This window comes from Lissotriton helveticus, chromosome 3_1 (assembly GCF_964261635.1).
Source record: "Lissotriton helveticus chromosome 3_1, aLisHel1.1, whole genome shotgun sequence".
NCBI classification, from domain to species: domain Eukaryota; kingdom Metazoa; phylum Chordata; class Amphibia; order Caudata; family Salamandridae; genus Lissotriton; species Lissotriton helveticus.
The window spans coordinates 467413956-467436967 of record NC_136061.1 but is presented as its reverse complement, the minus strand read 5'-3'; the positions used below and the strand labels follow the sequence as shown (position 1 = coordinate 467436967).

Here is a 23012-nt window from a genome sequence, read left to right as displayed (position 1 = left end):
ATCTATATAGGATCTGCAGGTTTAGACAACATAAACTAAGGGATTGGTGTCCAGATGATATGTTAGTCTGTAGGCCAGCTAGCTCACAGTGCCACTATGAGCCCTAGTACAGTAATTATTGCCCAGTCAGTCGTGCTTACTTTATCTTGGATAGATATACAGTAGAAATGGTGGGGACTTTTTCAAAAGGCATTTTTTGAACAAGTGTCATTTAAATATAAAATATGTACGCTGCAAAAACCATGAGACAGAAACCGATATATATGGTTAGAATGCACCAACAGAGAAGAGGTAGAATTCTACCATAGTTCTAAAACAATGAATATATGCAGGCATATAGATACATGACAGTAATAATGCATACTCCTACGATGCCAGCTCTAACTAGATGTACCTAAGTGTACCTGGAATGTATGTGTGGGGTTAGCCAAGTATCCCCTTGGGAAAGATCCAACCCCATTATCTGATTTTATTTTGTTTATTTTGAAAGTTTTATAGAGCGTGAACAAGATCCTGGCGGATATCAGAGCGCTATACAAACAATAAATGTTACGTTATACATCAAATAAGAGCCAAACCACACAAGTGAAAAACAACATAGCTAGATTTAACATCAAGAATTGTCTTGTGGTTGGGAGCGTGTATGCATCTCGTAACAGGGTTTCAGCAAACCCTATTCATGTGTATTTGGCCATGAGGATGTCTTTAACTTCCTTTTTAAAAGAGGTAGTGGACGGGTTTAGTCTGGTTTCTGGGGGTAGGGCGTTCCAAATTCTAGGTGCCTTCCCCGAAAAGGATCTGTTATAAGTTTTTTTCTTATGGAATCTTTGTGGTTTCAGTATTACTTTATCCGCATTTCTTGAGGGTCTGGACCCAACCGATATCGTCAATTTCTGTGCCAGGTAACTGGGTGTCTTTTGATGCCTGGCTCTGTATGTCATGCACGCACTTTTCAGCTGAATTCTCGCCTCTAGGGGTAGCCAGTTCAAGGTCCAGGGAGATGTGAGAGCTGTGTTTAGATCCGGTTATGAATCTTGCTGCGGCGTTGATTGAAGCTCTCAGAGGTGCCGTTGATGCCTTGGGTAGACCACAGAGAGAGACACATCCGTATTCCACTCCGGGTATAACTAAAGCTTCTACTGCCTGCTTGAAATCATTGTGTGGTAGGAAGGGTTTCAGTTTCCTCAATGTGTTTATCTGGAAGTTGGCTCCCTTTGTAGCACTACTGATATGTTTTTGCACGTTGAGATTATTGTCTAACGTTATTCCTTGTGACTTTGCTGTGGCCACAATGATAGGTTATACGTTGAACGCCGTAATATGTTTGATCCAGTCTTGCATTTTCGGGATTTGAGTCGGTGGAGCTATTAGTAGGAATTTAGTCTTTAGGGCATTCAGTTTAGGATGATTTTCTGCCAGCCAAGTTTGGGTATTCCTAAGAGCTGTATTAAGTAGTTCGATGTCCTCTAGGGTGTGTTTCTTGAGGTATAGTTGTGTGTCATCTGCGTACATGTAATATTGCACGTTAGAGGTTCCGTGAGGGGTTCCAGGAAGAGGTTAAACAGTGTTGGGGATAGTGCGGATCATTTCAGTACACCCAGGGATACTGGAACGGGCTTGGACAAGTTGGTATTGACTTTGTATTGTTGTGTCCGATTTTGGAGAAATGAAGTGAACCAGCTCAGCACTGCCCCAGATAGGCCCATTCTGTGTTTCAGTAGGTCCAGCAAGTTCTCATGCTTGACCGTATCAATGACAGAGGAGAGGTCAAGTAGAATGAGTAGGCAGGCTCTGTTTTGGTCAAGTATTTGCAGCGCATTGTCAATGATGTGTGTCATGGCTGATTCTGTGCTATGGCCAGCACGGAAACCTGATTGGTGTTTGTTGAGTAGGTCAAAGTGATCAATATGTTTTGATAGCTGTAGATGTACACATTTTTACAGCAACTTGGCTAAGGTGGGGATATTGGAGATAGGTCGATAGTTGTTAAGGTCCTTGGGATATGCTGTTGACTTCTTTAGAATGGGCGCAACCTGGCCTACTTTGAGGGAATCTGGGATGCATCCTTGTTGAAGTGAGCAGTTTATGATCTTGGACCAGAGAGGGAGAAGCAGTGGACTAAGGTCTTTGACTGCGTTCGCCGGGAGCGCGTCAGAGAAATGATTGGTTGGGTTCAATGCGCTGAGAATTTTGCCTAACGCGTCTTCGGAGTAGGAGGTAAATGATGACCAGTCTGCATTATTTTTTGGGTTGGACTTTGCTGAGGGTTGGTCTGGAGTGGTTCTGGGAGCAGGCAAGGTTAGTGTATTCGGTCTCGCGTATAAGGTAAGTTCCTTTAGGAGGACGTTCTTGATGGTCTTCAAGGTGAAGTAGGTGGAGAATTCTTCACAGTTTGGCTGCAAGCCTTCTTTATCTAGTAGGTGATGAGGTGCCTCCTTAGATTGGGTTTTGATCAGATCAAAGAGTTTTTTGGCTTGCCTGGTCAAGTTGAACGGTACAAAGGGGGTGGTGATGGACGGAGCATCTGAACAAATCAAACATTCACACCCAGTCAAAAGATCTGGGTTTGATCCATCACCATTCTTTAGCCCACTCTCCCACCCCAGTTCAGACATGGCTATATGCAAATCAGTCTGACCCTGTGCCTCATGGGAACAGTCCAGTCCGAACTGCCAAGCCATGCCTTCCCTGGACTGGAAACAAGCTTCGGATGACCGGTTTCTGGCATTCCAGCCGTCTTCAGCCCGGCTTGCTTGAATCCAGTGGCAAAGTGAGCAAGGGACTCACGTCTGAGCATACCCTGCCACACTTATAGTGGCCAAAAGCGGTACAAAGGGGGCAGTGATGGACGGAGCATCTGAACCAATCAAACACTCACACCCAGTCAAAAGATCTGGGTTTGATCCATCACCATTCTTTAGCCCACTCTGCCACCCCAGTTCAGACATGGCTATATGCAAATCAGTCTGACCCTGTGCCTCATGGGAACAGTCCAGCCCGAACTGCCAAGCCATGCCTTCCCTGGACTGGAAACAAGCTTCCGAGGACCGGTTTCTGGCATTCCAGCCGTCTTCAGCCCGGCTTGCTTGAATCCAGTGGCAAAGTGAGCAAGGGACTCACGTCTGAGCATACCCTGCCACACTTATGGTGGCCAAAAGCGGTACAAAGGGGGTGGTGATGGACGGAGCATCTGAACCAATCAAACACTCACTCCCAGTCAAAAGATCTGGGTTTGATCCATCACCGTTCTTTAGCCCACTCTGCCACCCCAGTTCAGACATGGCTATATGCAAATCAGTCTGACCCTGTGCCTCATGGGATCAGTCCAGCCTGAACTGCCAAGCTATGCCTTCCCTGGACTGGAAACAAGCTTCCGAGGACCGGTTTCTGGCATTCCAGCCGTCTTCAGCCTGGCTTGCTTGAATCCAGTGGCAAAGTGAGCAAGGGACTCACGTCTGAGCATACCCTGCCACACTTATGGTGGCCAAAAGCGGTACGAAGGGGGTGGTGATGGACGGAGCATCTGAACCAATCAAACACTCACACCCAGTCAAAAGATCTGGGTTTGATCCATCACCGTTCTTTAGCCCACTCTGCCACCCCAGTTCAGACAGGGCTATATGCAAATCAGTCTGACCCTGTGCCTCATGGGAACAGTCCAGCCCGAACTGCCAAGCCATGACTTCCCTGGACTCGAAACAAGCTTCCGAGGACCGCTTTCTGGCATTCCAGCCGTCTTCAGCCTGGCTTGCTTGAATCCAGTGGCAAAGTGAGCAAGGGACTCACGTCTGAGCATACCCTGCCACACTTATGGTGGCCAAAAGCGGTACATAGGGGGTGGTGATGGAAGGAGCATCTGAACCAATCAAACACTCACACCCAGTCAAAAGATCTGGGTTTGATCCATCACCGTTCTTTAGCCCACTCTGCCACCCCAGTTCAGACATGGCTATATGCAAATCAGTCTGACCCTGTGCCTCATCGGAACAGTCCAGCCCAAACTGCCAAGCCATGCCTTCCCTGGACTGGAAACAAGCTTCCGAGGACCAGTTTCTGGCATTCCACCCGTCTTCAGCCCGGCTTGCTTGAATCCAGTGGCAAAGTGAGCAAGGGACTCACGTCTGAGCATACCCTGCCACACTTATGGTGGCCAAAAACGGTACAAAGCGGGTGGTGATGGACGGAGTATCTGAACCAAAAAAAACACTCACACCCAGTCAACAGATCTGGGTTTGATCCATCACCGTTCTTTAGCCCACTCTGCCACCCCAATTCAGACATGGCAATATGCAAATCAGTCTGACCCTGTGCCTCATGGGAACAGTCCAGCCCGAACTGCCAAGCCATGCCTTCCCTGGACTGGAAACAAGCTTCCGAGGACCGGTTTCTGGCATTCCAGCTGTCTTCAGCCCGGCTTGCTTGAATCCAGTGGCAAAGTGAGCAAGGGACTCATGTCTGAGCATACCCTGCCACACTTATGGTGGCCAAAAGCGGTACAAAGGGGGTGGTGATGGACGGAGCATCTGAACCAATCAAACACTCACACCCAGTCAAAAGTTCTGGGTTTGATCCATCACCGTTCTTTAGCCCACTCTGCCACCCCAGTTCAGACATGGCTATATGCAAATCAGTCTGACCCTGTGCCTCATGGGAACAGTCCAGCCCGAACTGCCAAGCCATGCCTTCCCTGGACTGGAAACAAGCTTCTGAGGACCGGTTTCTGGCATTCCAGCCGTCTTCAGCCCGGCTTGCTTGAATCCAGTGGCCAAGTGAGCAAGGGACTCACGTCTGAGCATACCCTGCCACACTTATGGTGGCCAAAAGCGGTACAAAGGGGGTGGCGATGGACAGAGCATCTGAACCAATCAAACACTCACACCCAGTCAAAAGATCTGGGTTTGATCCATCACCGTTCTTTAGCCCACTCTGCCACCCCAGTTCAGACATGGCTATATGCAAATCAGTCTGACCCTGTGCCTCATGGGAACAGTCCAGCCCGAACTGCCAAGCCATGCCTTCCCTGGACTGGAAACAAGCTTCCAAGGACCGGTTTCTGGCATTCCAGCCGTCTTCAGCCCGGCTTGCTTGAATCCAGTGGCAAAGTTAGCAAGGGACTCACGTCTGAGCATACCCTGCCACACTTATGGTGGCCAAAAGCGGTACATAGGGGGTGGTGATGGAAGGAGCATCTGAACCAATCAAACACTCACACCCAGTCAAAAGATCTGGGTTTGATCCATCACCGTTCTTTAGCCCACTCTGCCACCCCAGTTCAGACATGGCTATATGCAAATCAGTCTGACCCTGTGCCTCATCGGAACAGTCCAGCCCAAACTGCCAAGCCATGCCTTCCCTGGACTGGAAACAAGCTTCCGAGGACCAGTTTCTGGCATTCCACCCGTCTTCAGCCCGGCTTGCTTGAATCCAGTGGCAAAGTGAGCAAGGGACTCACGTCTGAGCATACCCTGCCACACTTATGGTGGCCAAAAACGGTACAAAGCGGGTGGTGATGGACGGAGTATCTGAACCAAAAAAAACACTCACACCCAGTCAACAGATCTGGGTTTGATCCATCACCGTTCTTTAGCCCACTCTGCCACCCCAATTCAGACATGGCAATATGCAAATCAGTCTGACCCTGTGCCTCATGGGAACAGTCCAGCCCGAACTGCCAAGCCATGCCTTCCCTGGACTGGAAACAAGCTTCCGAGGACCGGTTTCTGGCATTCCAGCTGTCTTCAGCCCGGCTTGCTTGAATCCAGTGGCAAAGTGAGCAAGGGACTCATGTCTGAGCATACCCTGCCACACTTATGGTGGCCAAAAGCGGTACAAAGGGGGTGGTGATGGACGGAGCATCTGAACCAATCAAACACTCACACCCAGTCAAAAGTTCTGGGTTTGATCCATCACCGTTCTTTAGCCCACTCTGCCACCCCAGTTCAGACATGGCTATATGCAAATCAGTCTGACCCTGTGCCTCATGGGAACAGTCCAGCCCGAACTGCCAAGCCATGCCTTCCCTGGACTGGAAACAAGCTTCTGAGGACCGGTTTCTGGCATTCCAGCCGTCTTCAGCCCGGCTTGCTTGAATCCAGTGGCCAAGTGAGCAAGGGACTCACGTCTGAGCATACCCTGCCACACTTATGGTGGCCAAAAGCGGTACAAAGGGGGTGGCGATGGACAGAGCATCTGAACCAATCAAACACTCACACCCAGTCAAAAGATCTGGGTTTGATCCATCACCGTTCTTTAGCCCACTCTGCCACCCCAGTTCAGACATGGCTATATGCAAATCAGTCTGACCCTGTGCCTCATGGGAACAGTCCAGCCCGAACTGCCAAGCCATGCCTTCCCTGGACTGGAAACAAGCTTCCAAGGACCGGTTTCTGGCATTCCAGCCGTCTTCAGCCCGGCTTGCTTGAATCCAGTGGCAAAGTTAGCAAGGGACTCACGTCTGAGCATACCCTGCCACACTTATGGTGGCCAAAAGCGGTACAAAGGGGGTGGTGATGGACGGAGCATCTGAACCAATCAAACACTCACACCCAGTCAACAGATCTGGGTTTAATCCATCACCGTTCTTTAGCCCACTCTGCCACCCCAGTTCAGGCATGGCCATATGCAAATCAGTCTGACCCTGTGCCTCATGGGAACAGTCCAGCCCGAACTGCCAAGCCATGCCTTCCCTTGACTGGAAACAAGCTTCCGAGGAGAAGTCAAGTTGAAGGCTGAAAAGGTCAGCTTTGGCGCGCTTGATCTTCCGGAAATATGTGTTTCTCTTTGTCCTGAGGGTCTTGAGGTGGTTGACGGAAGGTAATACTCTCCAGGCCCGTTCTGAAGTTCTGAGTGAGCGCCTATCCTCGTTGAGTATACCATTGTCCCAAGGTTTCGAATCTTTCAAAGAAACTCTTTTTAGTTGCAGAGGTGCAACCTCATCTGTTATTGATGTCATGGTCAAGAGGTAGTGGTTGGTGAGATCGTGAACTGTGGAAGATCCTGAGGGAGGTAATAGAAGGTTGGAACAGGAAGAAGGCAAGGTGTTGGGCTTGAGATTTTACAAGTCTCTTTTCCACACTTTGGATCTTGTGGATTTAGCTGAGGTCAGTTTCCCTAATGATGAAGGTGATGATGTGATGGTCTTACCAATAGCAGGGTATGTTAGACTCTATCTGAATGGAGCCTGTTTTAGAGATTAATAAATCCAGAATAGATCCTTTGTCATGTGTTGGGGTGTCGCAGAATTGAGTTAGGTTTACGTCAGCAAGGAAATTCTTAAGACTGTTAACTGCTGTATCCTTAGGATCCGCTCAATGGAGATTAAAGCCTCCGAGGAATATTTGGGTATTTTGTCACCCCGCGTATGATGAAACTAGGGCCATGAAGTGTTCGGTGAAGGCAAGGTTCTCACCTGGGGGGGTGATAGATGATGTGCAGAGAGCAGACAGGTTGGCCCTGGATAGTGATGTTAAGCCACCTGTATTGGTCTTGAGATGGACACCCCGCAAGGGATGTCAGACCACTGTGTGTTGGAGTGTCTGTGTGCAGCGACCTCAGCATCTCGCATCACCGTGTCACCATGGAAATCTTTCTCCTCTGTTTGTCCAGCAAAGATGTGGTGCTAATAGACCCAAACAGGTCACCTCAGGGTTTCAACCTAAATGCGTACTGTGATCATATCCGCTATGGATGATGATAGTGGTGACCCTTATATATAGTTATCATGCAGAAGATGGTAGTCCTGCTGTGATACTGAGAATCCTCATCCATAATAAATGTGGCTGGTTTTCAGAGAAAGCCACACTAAATGTATTCAGCATCTAACTAAGTAAAAGGTCAGCGTTGGACCCGTTATGTAGAACAATAGTAGGACAAATGTAGGTAAAGCGCAAACAAACAAAGGGAATTAAAGCATAGGATGCCAGCACTAGTCTAAAAAGGTCCCTATTAGTTAAGGTGAACAGAAAGGTGCAAACAAAGGGCTGGGAGCACAATTCCCTATACTCCCTTAATTTAAAGGCTGATTCAGCGAACCTAACCTTTAAACAATTGACAACACATAATAGCCCAGCACACTTTAAGCACGATCTATTACAATCACTAAAGCAAAGAGAGTTTAATTTCACGAGCAAGCCGATGTTTTTCAATTTCAAACGTTCTTTATTGTTCAATCTTTAAAAACTTTTGACAGCATCACTTTTGGAACCGCCAACGCGTTTCGTCCCGTCCAGGGACTTCTTCAGGGCTACAAAAGTACATATAAAAAAAGGACTATTTACAATTTGATACATAACAATATAAATAAAAACACATACATCGACTTTTCATCATTTTATAGAACACGTCTTCTGACACTACATAATGTCATTTTTTCGAGACAGTACATTCCTTTGCTAGATGGATGAACGGAAGAAAAAAGAGGAAAAGCAAGGGAGGAACCACTTTCTAATATTACATAACTAGATACATCAGCACAAACAGTCAGAGGACATACCTTGAACAGATAATATAGTTAATTCTGATTTTCAGATTCTTAAATGTTCTTTGTTGACAGTTTCTGTTTGGATTTTTAAAAGACGATACTGTGAATATTAAAGAATTATACAAGTTGATCAGTACGGTTACACTACAGGAGCATCTAGCATTTAAGACCTATCATTTATTATACTTACAGGTTTTTCAGAAGAAGAGGCATTCTATTTGGTGACCCTTTGTCAATTCTTCATCTTGTTAAAGTATATTTAATAGTCGGAAGGTCAATTTATGCAGATTAATAACCTAAAGTAAATAATATTAATTGTGGATTATTATCTAAGGAAGGGTCACATTTGTTTATAAATAATTATCAATAATTCCCTAAACAACATATTCACTATTTTGAAAAGAAAAAAAGAGAACAAGTGTCTAAAACCTTAGACCAATAATATTGGTGCAGAGTTCTATCGTTTGATTTACATAACTAAGAAACAAACTGCAGTTGTTTAAGACTAAATTGGTCGCATTTAAGCTGAATATTATTATCTAATGTTTTAAACATGTAAAGCAACAGTTTTGAAAAACTTTTTTATAAAAAAACGAAGCAATCTTATTCACATGAGGTGTATCCAAAAAGGGGGGGGGGGGTCCTATGATCACGTTAATGTACAGTCTAGAAGCATTAATCGCCGCCACCGACGACATCCGAGCCCTGATGGACAACGGAGAAACAGCGGCCCTCATCCTCCTAGACCTCTCCGCGGCTTTCGACACGGTCTGCCACCGCACCCTAGTGCAGCGCCTCAGCAACGTCGGAATCCAGGAGAAGGCACTGGACTGGATCGTCTCCTTCCTCGACGGAAGAACACAGAGAGTCCGCCTACCACCGTACAAGTCAGAGGCCACCAAAGTCATCTGCGGCGTCCCTCAAGGATCCTCGCTGAGCCCTACACTCTTCAACGTCTATATGAGCCCCCTCGCGGCCATCGCACGCCAATACAACCTCAACATAATCTCCTACGCCGACGACACCCAGCTGATCCTCTCCCTGACCAACGACCCCGCCTCCGCCAGAGCCAACCTGCACGAAGGGATGAAAGAGGTAGCCGAATGGATGACGACGAGCCGCCTGAAACTGAACTCAGACAAGACGGAGGTCCTCATCCTGGGCTCCTCGCCCTCCACCTGGCACGACTCCTGGTGGCCCCCCGCCCTGGGCACCGTGCCCAAACCGACGAACCACGCACGCAACCTGGGCTTCATCCTGGACTCCTCCCTCTCCATGACCAGGCAAGTCAACGCCGTCTCCTCGTCGTGCTTCAACATCCTGCGCATGCTTCGGAAGATCTTCTGGTGGATCCCCACGGAGACCAGGAAGACCATCACCCAGGCCCTCGTCACCAGCCGACTGGACTACGGCAACGCACTCTACGCCGGAACCACCGCCAAGGTCCAGAAGAGACTCCAGCGGACCCAGAACGCCTCAGCCAGACTCATCCTCGACATCCCATGGAACAGCCACATCTCCGGACACCTGAGAGACCTGCACTGGCTCCCCGTCAACAAACGAATCACCTTCCGGCTCCTCACCCACGCTCACAAAGCCCTACACGATCAAGGCCCGAGCTACCTCAACAACCGAATCAACTTCTACGCTCCCAAACGCCACCTCCGATCTGCCAGCCACGCCCTCGCCGCCGTCCCACGCATCCGCAGAGCCACCACAGGAGGAAGGTCCTTCTCCTACCTGGCCGCCAAGACCTGGAACTCCCTCCCGGCCGACCTGCGCCTGACCCAAGACCACCTCTCCTTCAGGAAGAAGCTCAAGACCTGGCTGTTCGAGCAGTAACGGCACCCCCCCCCCCTAGCGCCTTGAGACCCTACGGGTAGGTAGTGCGCTCTATAAATGTCGTTGATTGATTGATTGATTAATGTCATGGCTTCAGACTCTGATACATAGACCAAGAGAGTTTCCCCTCAAGGCGTGTAGAAGAAGATCGAGCCATTTTTTCGAAGTCTAACTCACCCGGATATGGTAGTTCGGGTCCGTAAAGAGGGTCCTCGATCGTCTCTGCTCCCACAGGAATCGCCACGATAATGAGGAGGCAAAACCTGCTCCTTATATACTGTGATTAATTGGGAATTAAACCACATTATTCAATCACCAATTATCGTAAATAGGCGCGCTTTTTAAAATCGTTTGCATTTGTTTATAAACTTATATGCCAAAGTAAGCGCCAACTTGGAGTGTCCTTATTTAGTATAGTGTATGTTTATATTGGGACTCACCACAATTTTATAGTAGAAAGATCGCTTCGTATTCAAGTTTAAGATATTAATAAACTTGTAACTGAAGTATTTAAATATTGGAATAGCGCATGTTACGAAATATTGATTTGTGACATGATCGTGCTCGACTGTTCCTAATTATCTTTAAAGAAAGGTGCAACATATTGGTTGTATAATCAGTCGATATGAGATGATAAATTAGACAATATTAGTTAATGAAGTTAATCTGAAAAACGGCGTGAGAGTTGTTATTCTAGTCCCGCCATCTTAGTACAGTAAGCATATCCAAGGTTTGTATCGGTTTCCAAAGCAACCTAATTTAAAACCCAATTTCAGACCAGCTGCACTGGCAATGTGTCAGTTCAAAATGTACACATCTCACCGTGAACAGCACATAGCCAGTGCCAATAAATGACATAAAGTTGTGAAACTACTCATTTTTACCGTAAATTCGATTTAGCAGGGGAAACAAGATAGTTGTTCTTTGCCTGGCACCATCTCGGCGCAGGTAGTCATACCAGGGATTAATTGCTATTTCTTCTACGGTACAGCAGAAAAATCAGCTAGAGCCCTTAACCTTCTTAATATTCACTCAATTAGAGCAGCAGTATGATATAGGAAAAATATAGATACGTCTATTTGTTCCCTGAATTAACAAGAAACATTAGAGATTTTAAATATTATCATTCATATAATAATAGATCCCCTGAGTCATACAGTTGTCGACAGTATGTCGAGCTTCAAAACAGGGTTGCACATGCTTTCTCTTTAGCAAAAATTTGTACGAACTGATATAAAAAACAGAGAAAGAAGAGAGAAGAAGACTGGAAAAGCAGACACATGTCCGATATTGGTAGTTGCCAATATCGGTTTTGTATCATTATTATGATTCAGCACTGATTGTACTATTACTATAGATCACAAATGGTTACAGTTAATCATACTTTTTTGGCATCCGGGTACAAACATAAATATACATAATCACAAACTGTTCTCAATGGTCTAAGGGGAATCTTGGATCTCTTACAAAAAGTGATGAAATTCATTATTGATGTTGAGACCAGAGATCACACTTCTGAGTTTGCAAATCCAAAGGGATTCGATCTTTCTCAGATGTACAGTTCTGTCACCACCCCTCACATTGTGTTTTAAATGGTCAATCGCATGAAAGGTGATATTCTGATTTTCGGGATGGGTCTCCAATATATGTTGTACTATTGGGTTAGACATGTCACTATGTCTAATATTTCTTAGATGTTCCTGTATCTGTATTTTGAGACATCTGGTACTGCTACCCACATAGATTTTATTACATGCACACCGAATAACGTATACGGTGTGAGTAGTATTGCAGTTGATAAACATTTTTATGTGGTATTCCTTTGGACCATTATACTTAAATGTTTTCTTTTTATTCTGGCCAAACTGACAGACCGAACACGTCCCACAAGTGTAAAAACCACTTGGCTTTTCAGGGTACCAGGACACTAGCTTAGGTTTAGGTTTAGTAACATAGCTAGGACATATCACATTTTTTATTGTGCATCCCTTTCGATACACAACCTTAGGCTTAGTGGATACTAAAGCAGGTGAAAGTGTTTCAGATCTAAGTAAATGGCAGTTCTTTCTAAGAATGTTGTAGATATGGCTGCTATAAATCCCATATTCAGTAATGAACGCACACTGTTCTTGATTGTCCTTAGAAGATTTCTTATTTTGATGTTCTAGAGTTTCTTTTCTTTTACGTTTCCTGATCTTGTTTTCTGCCTTATTTAAACATCCTTCATCATATCCTCTGTTCCTGAAATCATTTCTAAGTTTAGCGATGTTAGACTCGAAATTGTGATCCTCGCTGCAATTACGGCGAGTTCTAACCATTTCGCCGTATGGTACTGCAGTGAGTGTAGATTTAGGATGACAGCTAGAAGCATGCAACACACTGTTGCATGCAGTTGGCTTTTTGAAAAGATCACTATGAATCTTTCGATTAATGATGTACAGTTTCAAGTCTAAATACACAATCTCCCGACTTGAGCTGTTCATCGTCAACTTGACATACATCGATGATATCTTTCTAATATGGAAGGGCAACCTAGAAGAACTGAACGCCTATTTCCGTTATCTAAACAACAATAGTAGAAATGTCAAGTAGACTTGAAACTGTACATCAATAATCGAAAGACACAAATATTTTTTTTCCAAATAGCATGCTGATCACACTCAGAGGTAAGGTAAGTCTATGTTAAAAATATTATGTGATCCAGTTTGAGCTAGCCAGCTGCTTGGCGCTACCCAATCATACTCATCTGCGCTAGTTTTGGCTAATTATGTTAGAAGCCATTGCAGAATCCTCTTTCCACTTGCCACCAAGATAGTAAGATAAGTAAGGTAGAATTTTCTGTGACTCTCTTTATGTAGGCTGTACAGTCCCAAGCAATCACAGTGATGTGTAGTATGCATCTATGCATTGAAAAAATGGAGACTGTGTTGGCCCATCGAGTGGGTTAAGAAATGAGAATGAAATGAGAATCATGGCATTATTTGTTGCAATTAATTAGTTTCTATAGTAGTTTAGGAAATTTAGAATGTGGATTAGGATTAGTATGGCCAACTTGACAGTTGGTACTAATAGTATAGGTGATCTAATTCAGAAAAGTAATTTCAAAAAGGGGGTGGTGATGGACAGAGTATCTGAGTTAATCAGAACACTCCTACCCAGTCAACAGATCAGGGCTTGATCCATCACCGTTTTTTAGCTCACTGCACCATCCCAGTTCAGAACCTGGCTAATTGCAAATTAGTCTGTCCCTGGCCCAGTGCATCATGGGAACAGGGCAGACCAAACTACCAAGCCAATTCTTCACTGGAAAGGAAACAAGCTTCCGGGGACCGGTTTCTGGCATTACAGCCGTCTTCGGCCCGGCTTGCTTGAATCCTGATGGTGCAGTGAGCAAGGGACTCATGTCTGAGCATACCCTTCCACACTCATGGTGGCCAAAATAATTACAAAAAGGGGGTGGTGATGGACAGAGTATCTGAGTTAATCAGAACACTCCTACCCAGTCAACAGATCAGGGCTTGATCCATCACCGTTTTTTAGCTCACTGCACCATCCCCGTTCAGAACCTGGCTATATGCAAATTAGTCTGTCCCTGGCCCAGTGCATCATGGGAACAGGGCAGACCACACTACCAAGCCAATTCTTCACTGGAAAGGAAACAAGCTTCCGGGGACCGGACCAGTTCGTCCTGCAAAGGGTCAAAATTGTGATGCTCAGAGAGTGATTATTTATTTGTTTTTGTGTTCCATGACACAAATATTTTTTTTCCAAATAGCATGCTGATCACACTCAGAGGTAAGGTAAGTCTGTGTTAAAAATATTATGTGATCCAGTTTGAGCTAGCCAGCTGCTTGGCGCTACCCAATCATACTCATCTGCGCTAGTTTTGGCTAATTATTTTAGAAGCCATTGCAGAATCCTCTTTCCACTTGCCACCAAGATAGTAAGATAAGTAAGGTAGAATTTTCTGTGACTCTCTTTATGTAGGCTGTACAGTCCCAAGCAATCACAGTGATGTGTAGTATGCATCTATGCATTGAAAAAATGGAGACTGTGTTGGCCCATCGAGTGGGTTAAGAAATGAGAATGAAATGAGAATCATGGCATTATTTGTTGCAATTAATTAGTTTCTATAGTAGTTTAGGAAATTTAGAATGTGGATTAGGATTAGTATGGCCAACTTGACAGTTGGTACTAATAGTATAGGTGATCTAATTCAGAAAAGTGCAATGTTACTGCAGTTGCCTGTCAAAATATTTTTGGGGAGATTATATGTACCACTAATATTTTTTTCCTTATTTCCTACATTGGTACCCAAGGGCAAGAAGTGGGGTAGCTCAGAGACGGGTCTGCTGCTGAAGGTTGTGCTCATCCCAATCAGTCCTATTATTTTAAATATTATTATTATCATTATTATTACATTGACCTTAGTTGACTAATAGACTAATAAAAAAAAAATATTATACTGTCTCCTTTTAAGAAATCTCCTATCACATTTGTTTTAATTTTAGTTATCCCTGCAATATACTTTTTTCCATATTTCATGATTTTGTAGCTGACTTTCTCCTGCCTGTACTAGATTGTAGTTTTCCCCTGCTTTGTTAGTAAGCTTTCCCTCTCCCCCAAATATATTGTGGTACTGTAAGACTAAGACTAAGAACAGATTTTTGGTACTCTACTGTCTACTGGACAGATTGCAGGCCCAATAAATCTAGTAATATTCACCATGCATGTTTGTTGAGAAGGCTTTATTTTTCTTACTAATGCTCTAAGAGATAACAAGAGAGTGGCAATTGTCATGGGGGCTCTTCCCCCCAATGCTGTGCTTGTGTTCATTTATACACTACACCAACAGTTTCTTTTACAGGGCAGCATGCCAGGAAAGTAAGAGGTCCCATTTGAAGTTGCCAACTAATACCATATGCCATGTATTTACTATCAGTGCAACCCTTCATTGTGCTTCAATGACTTAGAGTCATCATCATAGGCCACAGCTCTGCCCCTCTATTATGAAATGTTGGTTGGTTTGAATACCTGGCTTCTCTAACATTATCAACTAACAAAATGCCCACAGTGATTTTTTTGATAGAGCATACGGCTAGCAGAACTGCTGTGATGTATTACAGTTCTATTTTTTAAAAACAGAAAATTAAGGGTATCTAAAAAATGTGGTGTGTTTTTTCCTAGCCAGACAGAACACTAGTGCTGGGGCCAGTTCTGCCCCAGGCATGGATGCAGTTGGAGGGAGAGACACAGTGGTGGCAGGGTCGGGCAGTGGTAAGTTACATTGCTTGCTTATTGACAATTACTATTATACTCACTACAGTTAGGCCTCTTCTAGCTGGAACCCAGCAGACGAAAGCTCATATAACGAATGCAAAAATGATGGGTTAAAGGAAATGGGAAAGAAAAGAAGGTTAAAAGAAAGGATGGGTGAAATAGTTTATGAGTATATGTGTGTATGGGTGAAAGGATGTGTGGGGGTACATGGATGTGTTGGTGAAAGGATAATGGAAAGAGTTGACATTGAAACTGGAAATGTTTGTGAAAAACTGGATTTGAGAAAGTAAAGCTTACATGGTGTGTATAGAACTATGAAAGGGGGAATACATAATTATTTAGATGAAGAAACATGGGAGTACGTCTGGAGAGAGGTAGGTTCACTTACTTCGCTTGCTTTTTTGGATTTTAATCAAAGCTATGGTTGAAATTGGGGGGTATATTTGGGTCCACTCCCTTGTTTAGTGAGGCAGATATGTATGCCACTCATCATCATTTATCACCTCCCTCCCTGTCCAGGGCATTTTGCCACCCATTAACTAAATGCAGCATGGTTCAATTGGCAACTGCAGGGTTGGCTGTGCAATGTGTGTCAGCTTCAGTCAATGTGGAATTTACAAAGTTTTCAATGCATTGCAAATCTAACACAAGGGGTGTTTCCCTTCGCACACTCAGTCACCTCTACTATTTCACTCTTTAATTTTTTCCTACGTTTTGTCCTAGCCTACGAAAAAAAATGAAAAATCCATTCTTGGCATGTGCCATATTTTTATGGCCTTGTGAAATAATTCATAATATATTTCATGCTTTCCAGAACAGATTTGTTTCTGTTCAAATGTTACCTTCCTTCAGCTACAGTGACTAAATAAGCAAAAGCTTAGGCACATGATGATGATCAGTGGCACCCCGATATTCTATAGCAGAAGCTCTACCTACCTGGCATAATCCCTCTAACATCCTGCAGTAGAGTAAGCTATGATCCGTTCTCTACTGCCAGGCTAATGAATTTGTAAGAAACACTTTGTGGAGGAGGGCAGTGCCTGGGAGTAAAGTGGGACTAAGTGCCTGATTTCAAGTTTGGCGGATGAAATACTCTGTGACGAATGTGCCAAATAGAATCTATATGTCCCATTCCTTTCCCAATACTGCAGTGCATCATTTTTCGAGGGCATTACTTTAAATTGGTAATGTACCGCTGGTGTGAAGATTGCTTACCTCTCCTTAGCTCCTTCACTGAGGGCAATCTACCAGTAGCCTGAAGTGAAATCCAATATACTAAGGTACTTAGCAACCCCTAAACTATCAATGAGTTCAGTCGCTCTGAGTATAGGGTGAGCAGCCGTCTTACAGACTTCATTCAGTACTCTGTAGTCCACCCAGTACCTCAACTTCTTCTTTTCCCCTTGGTGATTAGGTTTGGGTACCAGCATAACTGGGCTGGTCCATGGACAGTCAGAGGGCTCAATTACCCCCAGCAGCTGAGCTACGTTAGCCTTGATACTGGAATTGCACTAGTCAGACAACTGGTCTAACTTATTCTTGATAGATGGAATGTCACTACTGTCACTGTTGATGAAATTGTGAGATTTCATCATTTGGGACTGACCTCCTCTTGCGTGTCTGAGCGAGAGGAGGTCAGTCCCAAATGATGAAATCTCACAATTTGTGAATGATGGGTACTGACAAGAGACTTTCTCCTCTGTAACTGAGGGTGTTGGTACCTTCACCTGTTGACATATTTTTATTCTTTTCAATTCTCACGTTGCACCTAGTTGTTCAGACCCAAGGTGTTTTGTGTTATTCATATGTCTGATAGGGGATACACACCTTGCAGGTCTTTAAATAATTCCCTGAGACCTCCCATCATGTTTTGTTTCTTGTTACTGTTGAGGACACACCAGATGGTGAAACCTGGGGTAAGGGAGAACAGACCAGAAAACATTTCCAGTAGCTGCCTGCAGTCTTTGTGCTGCTGTTCTGCCAGTTTGGGAGACACTACCACTCCGTCCAATGACCCATCTTGCGCATTGTTGGAGAAAAGGTCTGGCACTGACTCAGCCTCCATCATCTGTGACCATCACATGGTCATGCCTGCCTTGTCTTGGTGGGGTTTCAAACTATTGACATGCGGGACCTGGTGAGGGTTTCCCACACTGCATGAAAGCTAATGTGCTTATTAGTGCTGTGGGGCACGTGGGGCTGGGCTGAAGACAGCATCCCTCCTGGTGTTTGAAGTTATTGGAGCTGAAATCTCCTGGTCTGACCCCGCTGCTGTTTCCATTTCCCCAGAAAAAAAACAACATGTGGGTGGAATGTTAGCCCCTCTCAAAGTAGTACTTTTATTTCTCTTTTTCGTTGATAAAATAAGGTCTAGCAACATTCATGCTGTGAAACCACAACTAAAAAGTGCCCTCAGCAGAGGGGAGCAAAGTGCCCTCAGTGCCTGTTTTTTTTTTAATGCAGGCAAGGATGTCCATGCTACAAATGTATATGAACAGTAGCCATTGGCTGCTTTATTAGACATCATGGTCACACACAGAGGAAAACCTGTCCTGAGTTACTTGTATTCAACTTCAGAGACAAACTGGCTTGGGATTTCCGGCTGAACTGTTCCTATTGGAGCACGACCAAGACTGGTTTACATGTGGCTGGATCTAATCTGAGGTGGGCCAGAGTTTGTGGATCATGTTTCCTTTTTCACTCTCTCACCACTAGGGTAGGCAGTATAACATTATACCTCACACTCCTCCAAAACATCTGGGCAGCTGGAGTTAGTTTCCACTAATAGAATCAACAGAGACTCTGATGAAGAAAATCTTAAGGGCTGCTCAGCTCGAAATGAGGTAGGCAACTAATTGCTTAGCATTAAGGGTACTCTGTCACATTTGGAAAGGAATAGTGTGCTCGCCAGTCTAAATCAGGTCAGAAGTGGTCAGGTATAATGCAGTCCTAGGAACAACCATAAAGGTTCTTCCATTCCAACGTTGAGGAACAAAAACTCCAGTTCTGGGAATACTTAATATCAGCATGTTTTCCTAGGGCCATATTATGCAGACCTCAGTAAACACAGAGTCAATTTTCTAAACCTTATTGTAGAGGGCTGCTATACCTAATGCAGCCCCCACAGCACTTACAAAAACATGCTGGTGGTGCCCCTGCTCATATTAGGTCATTACCATAGAACAAAATATATGTAAATAAGCCCACTAAGGGGATTATGGGGTGCTCCTTGCTAGGAGCAGTGAACAAAAAATTAGTGTCACCAGCAGCTCATTTAATATTGTGTCCAGGATTTCTTTTGTTTATTTGGCAACGGGAGGCTTTGTCAGCCCCCTTAGTCAACCTTTGCAGAAGCCAGCCCCATTTCTCATTTTGTAACTTTTAACTCACTTAAGTATCCCAGTGTCATCCGAAGCTCCCAGCAATTTCTTTTTATCAATTTGTAGCACCACTCTAAGCTTTAAAGGATATTGTTTTTATTTATACTGGTTGCTCCCATGTGTTTGGACAAAGCTAACTTTAAGAAACATGTGGAAACCTGATTACAACATTGGATATAATGACAATATTCATGGTTTAGAACAAATTGGCCAGTGAAAAAAACATCACTAGAATGGTGCTTGAAATAGCAATTGTTGCAGGATGGTCTTGGATGTCATAAATTAGTTTCAGGATATTAGCCAGATGAGGATTGTTAAAATACAGTCATTAATTAATCAGAAAACATTTAACTGGATATACATGATCAATTGTGTTTGTGGACTTTCGTCTATTATTTTGACTAAATGTAAGCTAAAAAATTACTGGAAAGGACATAGGTGAACTGTGACATTTAATATAGATATTGATCATATGCAATCTAACCACTATCGCGGATATCTTGAATTAAAAATTAGAAGTAGATTAACATATTGGATACATTAAAAAAAAAACTGTAAAAGTGGGACTTTATGTGAATCAGAAATTGTTCTCATTGATATAAGGATTCTTCTTCCTATAAATATAAAATACAATAATTCACATTACACTAGGCAGTTTTATCAAAATGAGTCCTTTAATGTTTGAGAGCATTTCACATATGTATCAAATGCACTGCTAAGCTGGAGGATTATTTATATATATATATATACGATATATATATATACTGGGGTATCTGAATCTCCATCTTGAGTGCTGCGAATCCCCTGCTGTACGAGAGTTTCTGGGCGATCTTGAGGCCTGCCAACTCATTCAGCTAGTCAATGGGCCATCTCATTTGGCTGGCCATCTGCTTGACCCGGTATTTTCAAACATTCCTGATATCTCGGCCTCTATTCCCAGCCCCCTCAGTTGGTCGGATCATTTCCTGGTTCAAATTCTTATTAAGATCCCAGTCAGTTCCAGGAAATAGCCCCTTCCACCTCTCTGGAGGCGCCCATGGCACAAACTAGATGGTGCTTCGTTCGAGACTAGATTAAAAAATTCCCGCCCAGATTGGCCAGAGGATCTGGAGGAAGCTGACACAGTATACAGAGAGTGGGTTAATTTGTCACTTGACTACATCATCTCCAAGAAACTGTCCAGGCCCAAGCGCGAGCAATCCCACCCCTGGTACTCTGTGGCATTGGCTGATCAGAAAAGCAATGCAAGCTACTAAAGCGTACCTGGAGGCGATCCTATGACCCTCTGGCGAAAGCCAACTTCAGATTGGCTACCAAAGCCTATCACAAACTCATAAAGAAAGTTAAGGCTAATTATTATACTGAACTGATCAGTTCTAGCACAAAACGATCCAAAACCATCTTCTCTCTAGTGAAGGATATGACTAAGTCACCGGAGGGACTTCAATCAATCAATCAATCAGGAGTTTGTTAAAGCGCGACTACTCACCCGTAAGGGTCTCAAGGCGCTAGGGGTGGGGGGCGGTTGGGGGGGTGCAGGTTCCATTCCATCAAGGAGGGGGTCTGTCGAAGAGCCAGGTTTTGAGGTTTCTTGCGAAGATGGGGAGCGATGTTGTCTGTCTGAGGTGCAGCGGAAGGGCGTTCCATGCTTTGGCCGCGAGGAAGGAGAAGGAGCGGCCTCCCGATCTGGTCTTTCTGGTGCGGGGGACCACAGCGTAGGAAAGCTGGGCTGATCGTAGGGTCCTTTGGGGTGCGTGGAGTTTGAGTCGGCTGTTCAGGTATGCTGGTCCGGTGCCGTGGAGGGCCTTGTGTGCGTGGGTGAGCATCTTAAAGGTGATTCTCGCCTCAACAGGGAGCCAGTGGAGTGTGCGCAGGTGCTGGGAGATGTGGCAGTGTTTTGGCAGGTTGAGGACCAGTCTTGCGGCAGCGTTCTGGATGTTCTGTAGCTTGCGGATGAGGTTTTTGTTTATTCCGGCGTAGAGTGCGTTGCCGTAGTCGAGTCTGCTGGTGACCAGGGCGTGAGTGACTGTCTTTCGGTGTTCGAGGGGGATCCATTTGAAGGTCTTACGAAGGAGGCGGAGGGTGTGGAAGCAGGAAGATGAGACAGAGTTGATCTGGCGGTCCATTTTGAGCTCGGAGTCCAGGATGATTCCCAGGTTGCGTGCGTGGTCTGTGGGGGTTGGCGGGTTTCCGAGGGCGGTGGGCCACCAGGTGTCACTCCAGGCGTCGGGGTTTGGGCCCATGATGAGTACTTCTGTTTTGTTGGTGTTTAGTTGTAGGCAGCAGTTTTTCATCCATTTGGCGACGGCTTCCATGCCTTCTCGAAAGTTGCGTCTGGCGGTGTTGGGCTCGTTGGATAGGGAGAGGATGAGCTGGGTGTCGTCTGCATATGACACGATGTTGAGTCCGTAGGTTCTGACGATGGGGGCAAGTGGAGCCATGTAGACGTTGAAGAGCGTCGGGCTGAGGGAGGAGCTGTACAATACCATCTGACCGGCAATGTGAAGAGATTGCTGGCTTCTTCGTCAGTAAAGTCCAAGGGATCTATAATTCTTTTAAATCTGATAAGTCTGTTTGGACCTCACACCAAGCCTCAGATCTACCAGAACCCCCTCATTTCCTTCCTACCCTCCCTCTTATCTCACAGACTAATATGGAACTTCTGGCTCTAAAAGTTAAGTCCGGGTCCCCGGAGGACCCTGTTAAACCTGAAATGTTTAATCTATTTCAAGATTCCATTTTGGAGGAGGGTCGGGAGCTGATTAATAGATCCTTTCAGTCTTCCACCATCCCTAAATCGTGGAAACACGCTAAGGTTGTTCCTTTACTAAAAAAGCCCACCTTGGATCCCTCCAGGCCTGAAAGCTTTACACCCATCTCCTTGCTTCCCTATTTGGCCAAGGTGGCAGAAGCGCACGTGAATGACATCTTGACCAATTACTTGGAGAGCAATGGGATTCTAGATGATTCACAAAATGGATTCCGGCCTAACCATAGCACGGAATCCGCCCTGCTGGCCGTCACTGAACAACTGAGGGCGACACAAGATCTGGGTGGCACGCCGGCTCTGGTCCTGCTGGATTTGAGTGCGGTGTTCGACACGGTTTCCCATGGGATTCTACTTAGAAGACTATGGGAGATCGGAGTCCGAGATGGAGCCCTGGATTGGTTCGCATCTTTTCTATCAGACCGTTCCTTCCAGGTCCATGCTCCACCGTTCTCATCCAGTAGGGTTCCATTGAGTTGCGGTGTTCCGCAGGGGTCGGCTCTCAGCCCCACGTTGTTCAACGTATACGTCCGCCCTCTGGCAGTGTTGGCCAGAGAACGTAAGATCAAATTAATTTCATACACGGACGATACGCAGCTCATTTTTTCCTTCTCCAATGACATCGAAATGGACCAAGCCAAATTTCAAGAGGACATTCTGGCCATCTCTAGTGGAGGACCACGAACTGCCTGCAGTTAAATTCATCAAAAACTGAGGTACTTCTAATTGGCAAGGAAACACACAAGTGGGATAATCACTGGCGGCCCTCCACCTTAGGCCCCCCCCATCCCTAAGAAGGAAGTAAAAAACCTGGGCGTGACTGTGGACGACTCACTCTCCCTAGAGTCCCATGCAAAAAGAGTGGCTGGCGTGTGCTATGGCCGCTAACAGTCGCTTAAACCTATTTTGGGCTTTTTTGAACCACCTGTACGCCAAACAATTGTCCAAGCCTTTGTTCTATCGCATATAGATTACTGTAACGTATTAATGCTGGGCTCCAACCGGACTGCCATCAACAGACTCCAAAGGGCTCAAAATGCAGCTGCCCGCATTTTGTTCGCCCTGTCCAAACATTGTCATACGTCCCATATTCTGCGGCGCTTACACTGTCACAACGTATCCAATTTAAGGCCCTTTGTCTACTTCATAAAATTCTTCATTGCTCTGGTCCCCTAATCCTGCGAGGTTTGTGCTCCTTTTATGTTCCCACACGTGCTCTCCGTTCAGCGGACCTCCACCTTGCCTGTACCATTAAAATCCGAAG

The 23012-nt window shown here is 45.1% G+C and overlaps 1 protein-coding gene across 2 annotated transcripts in view; it reads right to left on the bottom strand.

The window, feature by feature from the left end:
• Positions 1-8154: 8154 nt before the first annotated feature.
• LOC144822619 (uncharacterized) overlaps positions 8155-23012 on the bottom strand; it is a 502963-nt gene continuing 488105 nt past the window's right edge. For both annotated transcript variants that reach the window (XM_078680356.1, XM_078680354.1), the window contains 3 exons: positions 8670-8775; positions 8492-8579; positions 8155-8242 (listed from right to left, as the gene is read on the bottom strand). Coding sequence is in view for 1 of the 2 variants with exons in the window: in XM_078680354.1 (XP_078536480.1) it covers positions 8754-8775 (22 nt within the window). In the remaining variant the exon portion in view is untranslated. The remainder of the gene's footprint in view (positions 8243-8491; positions 8580-8669; positions 8776-23012) is intronic.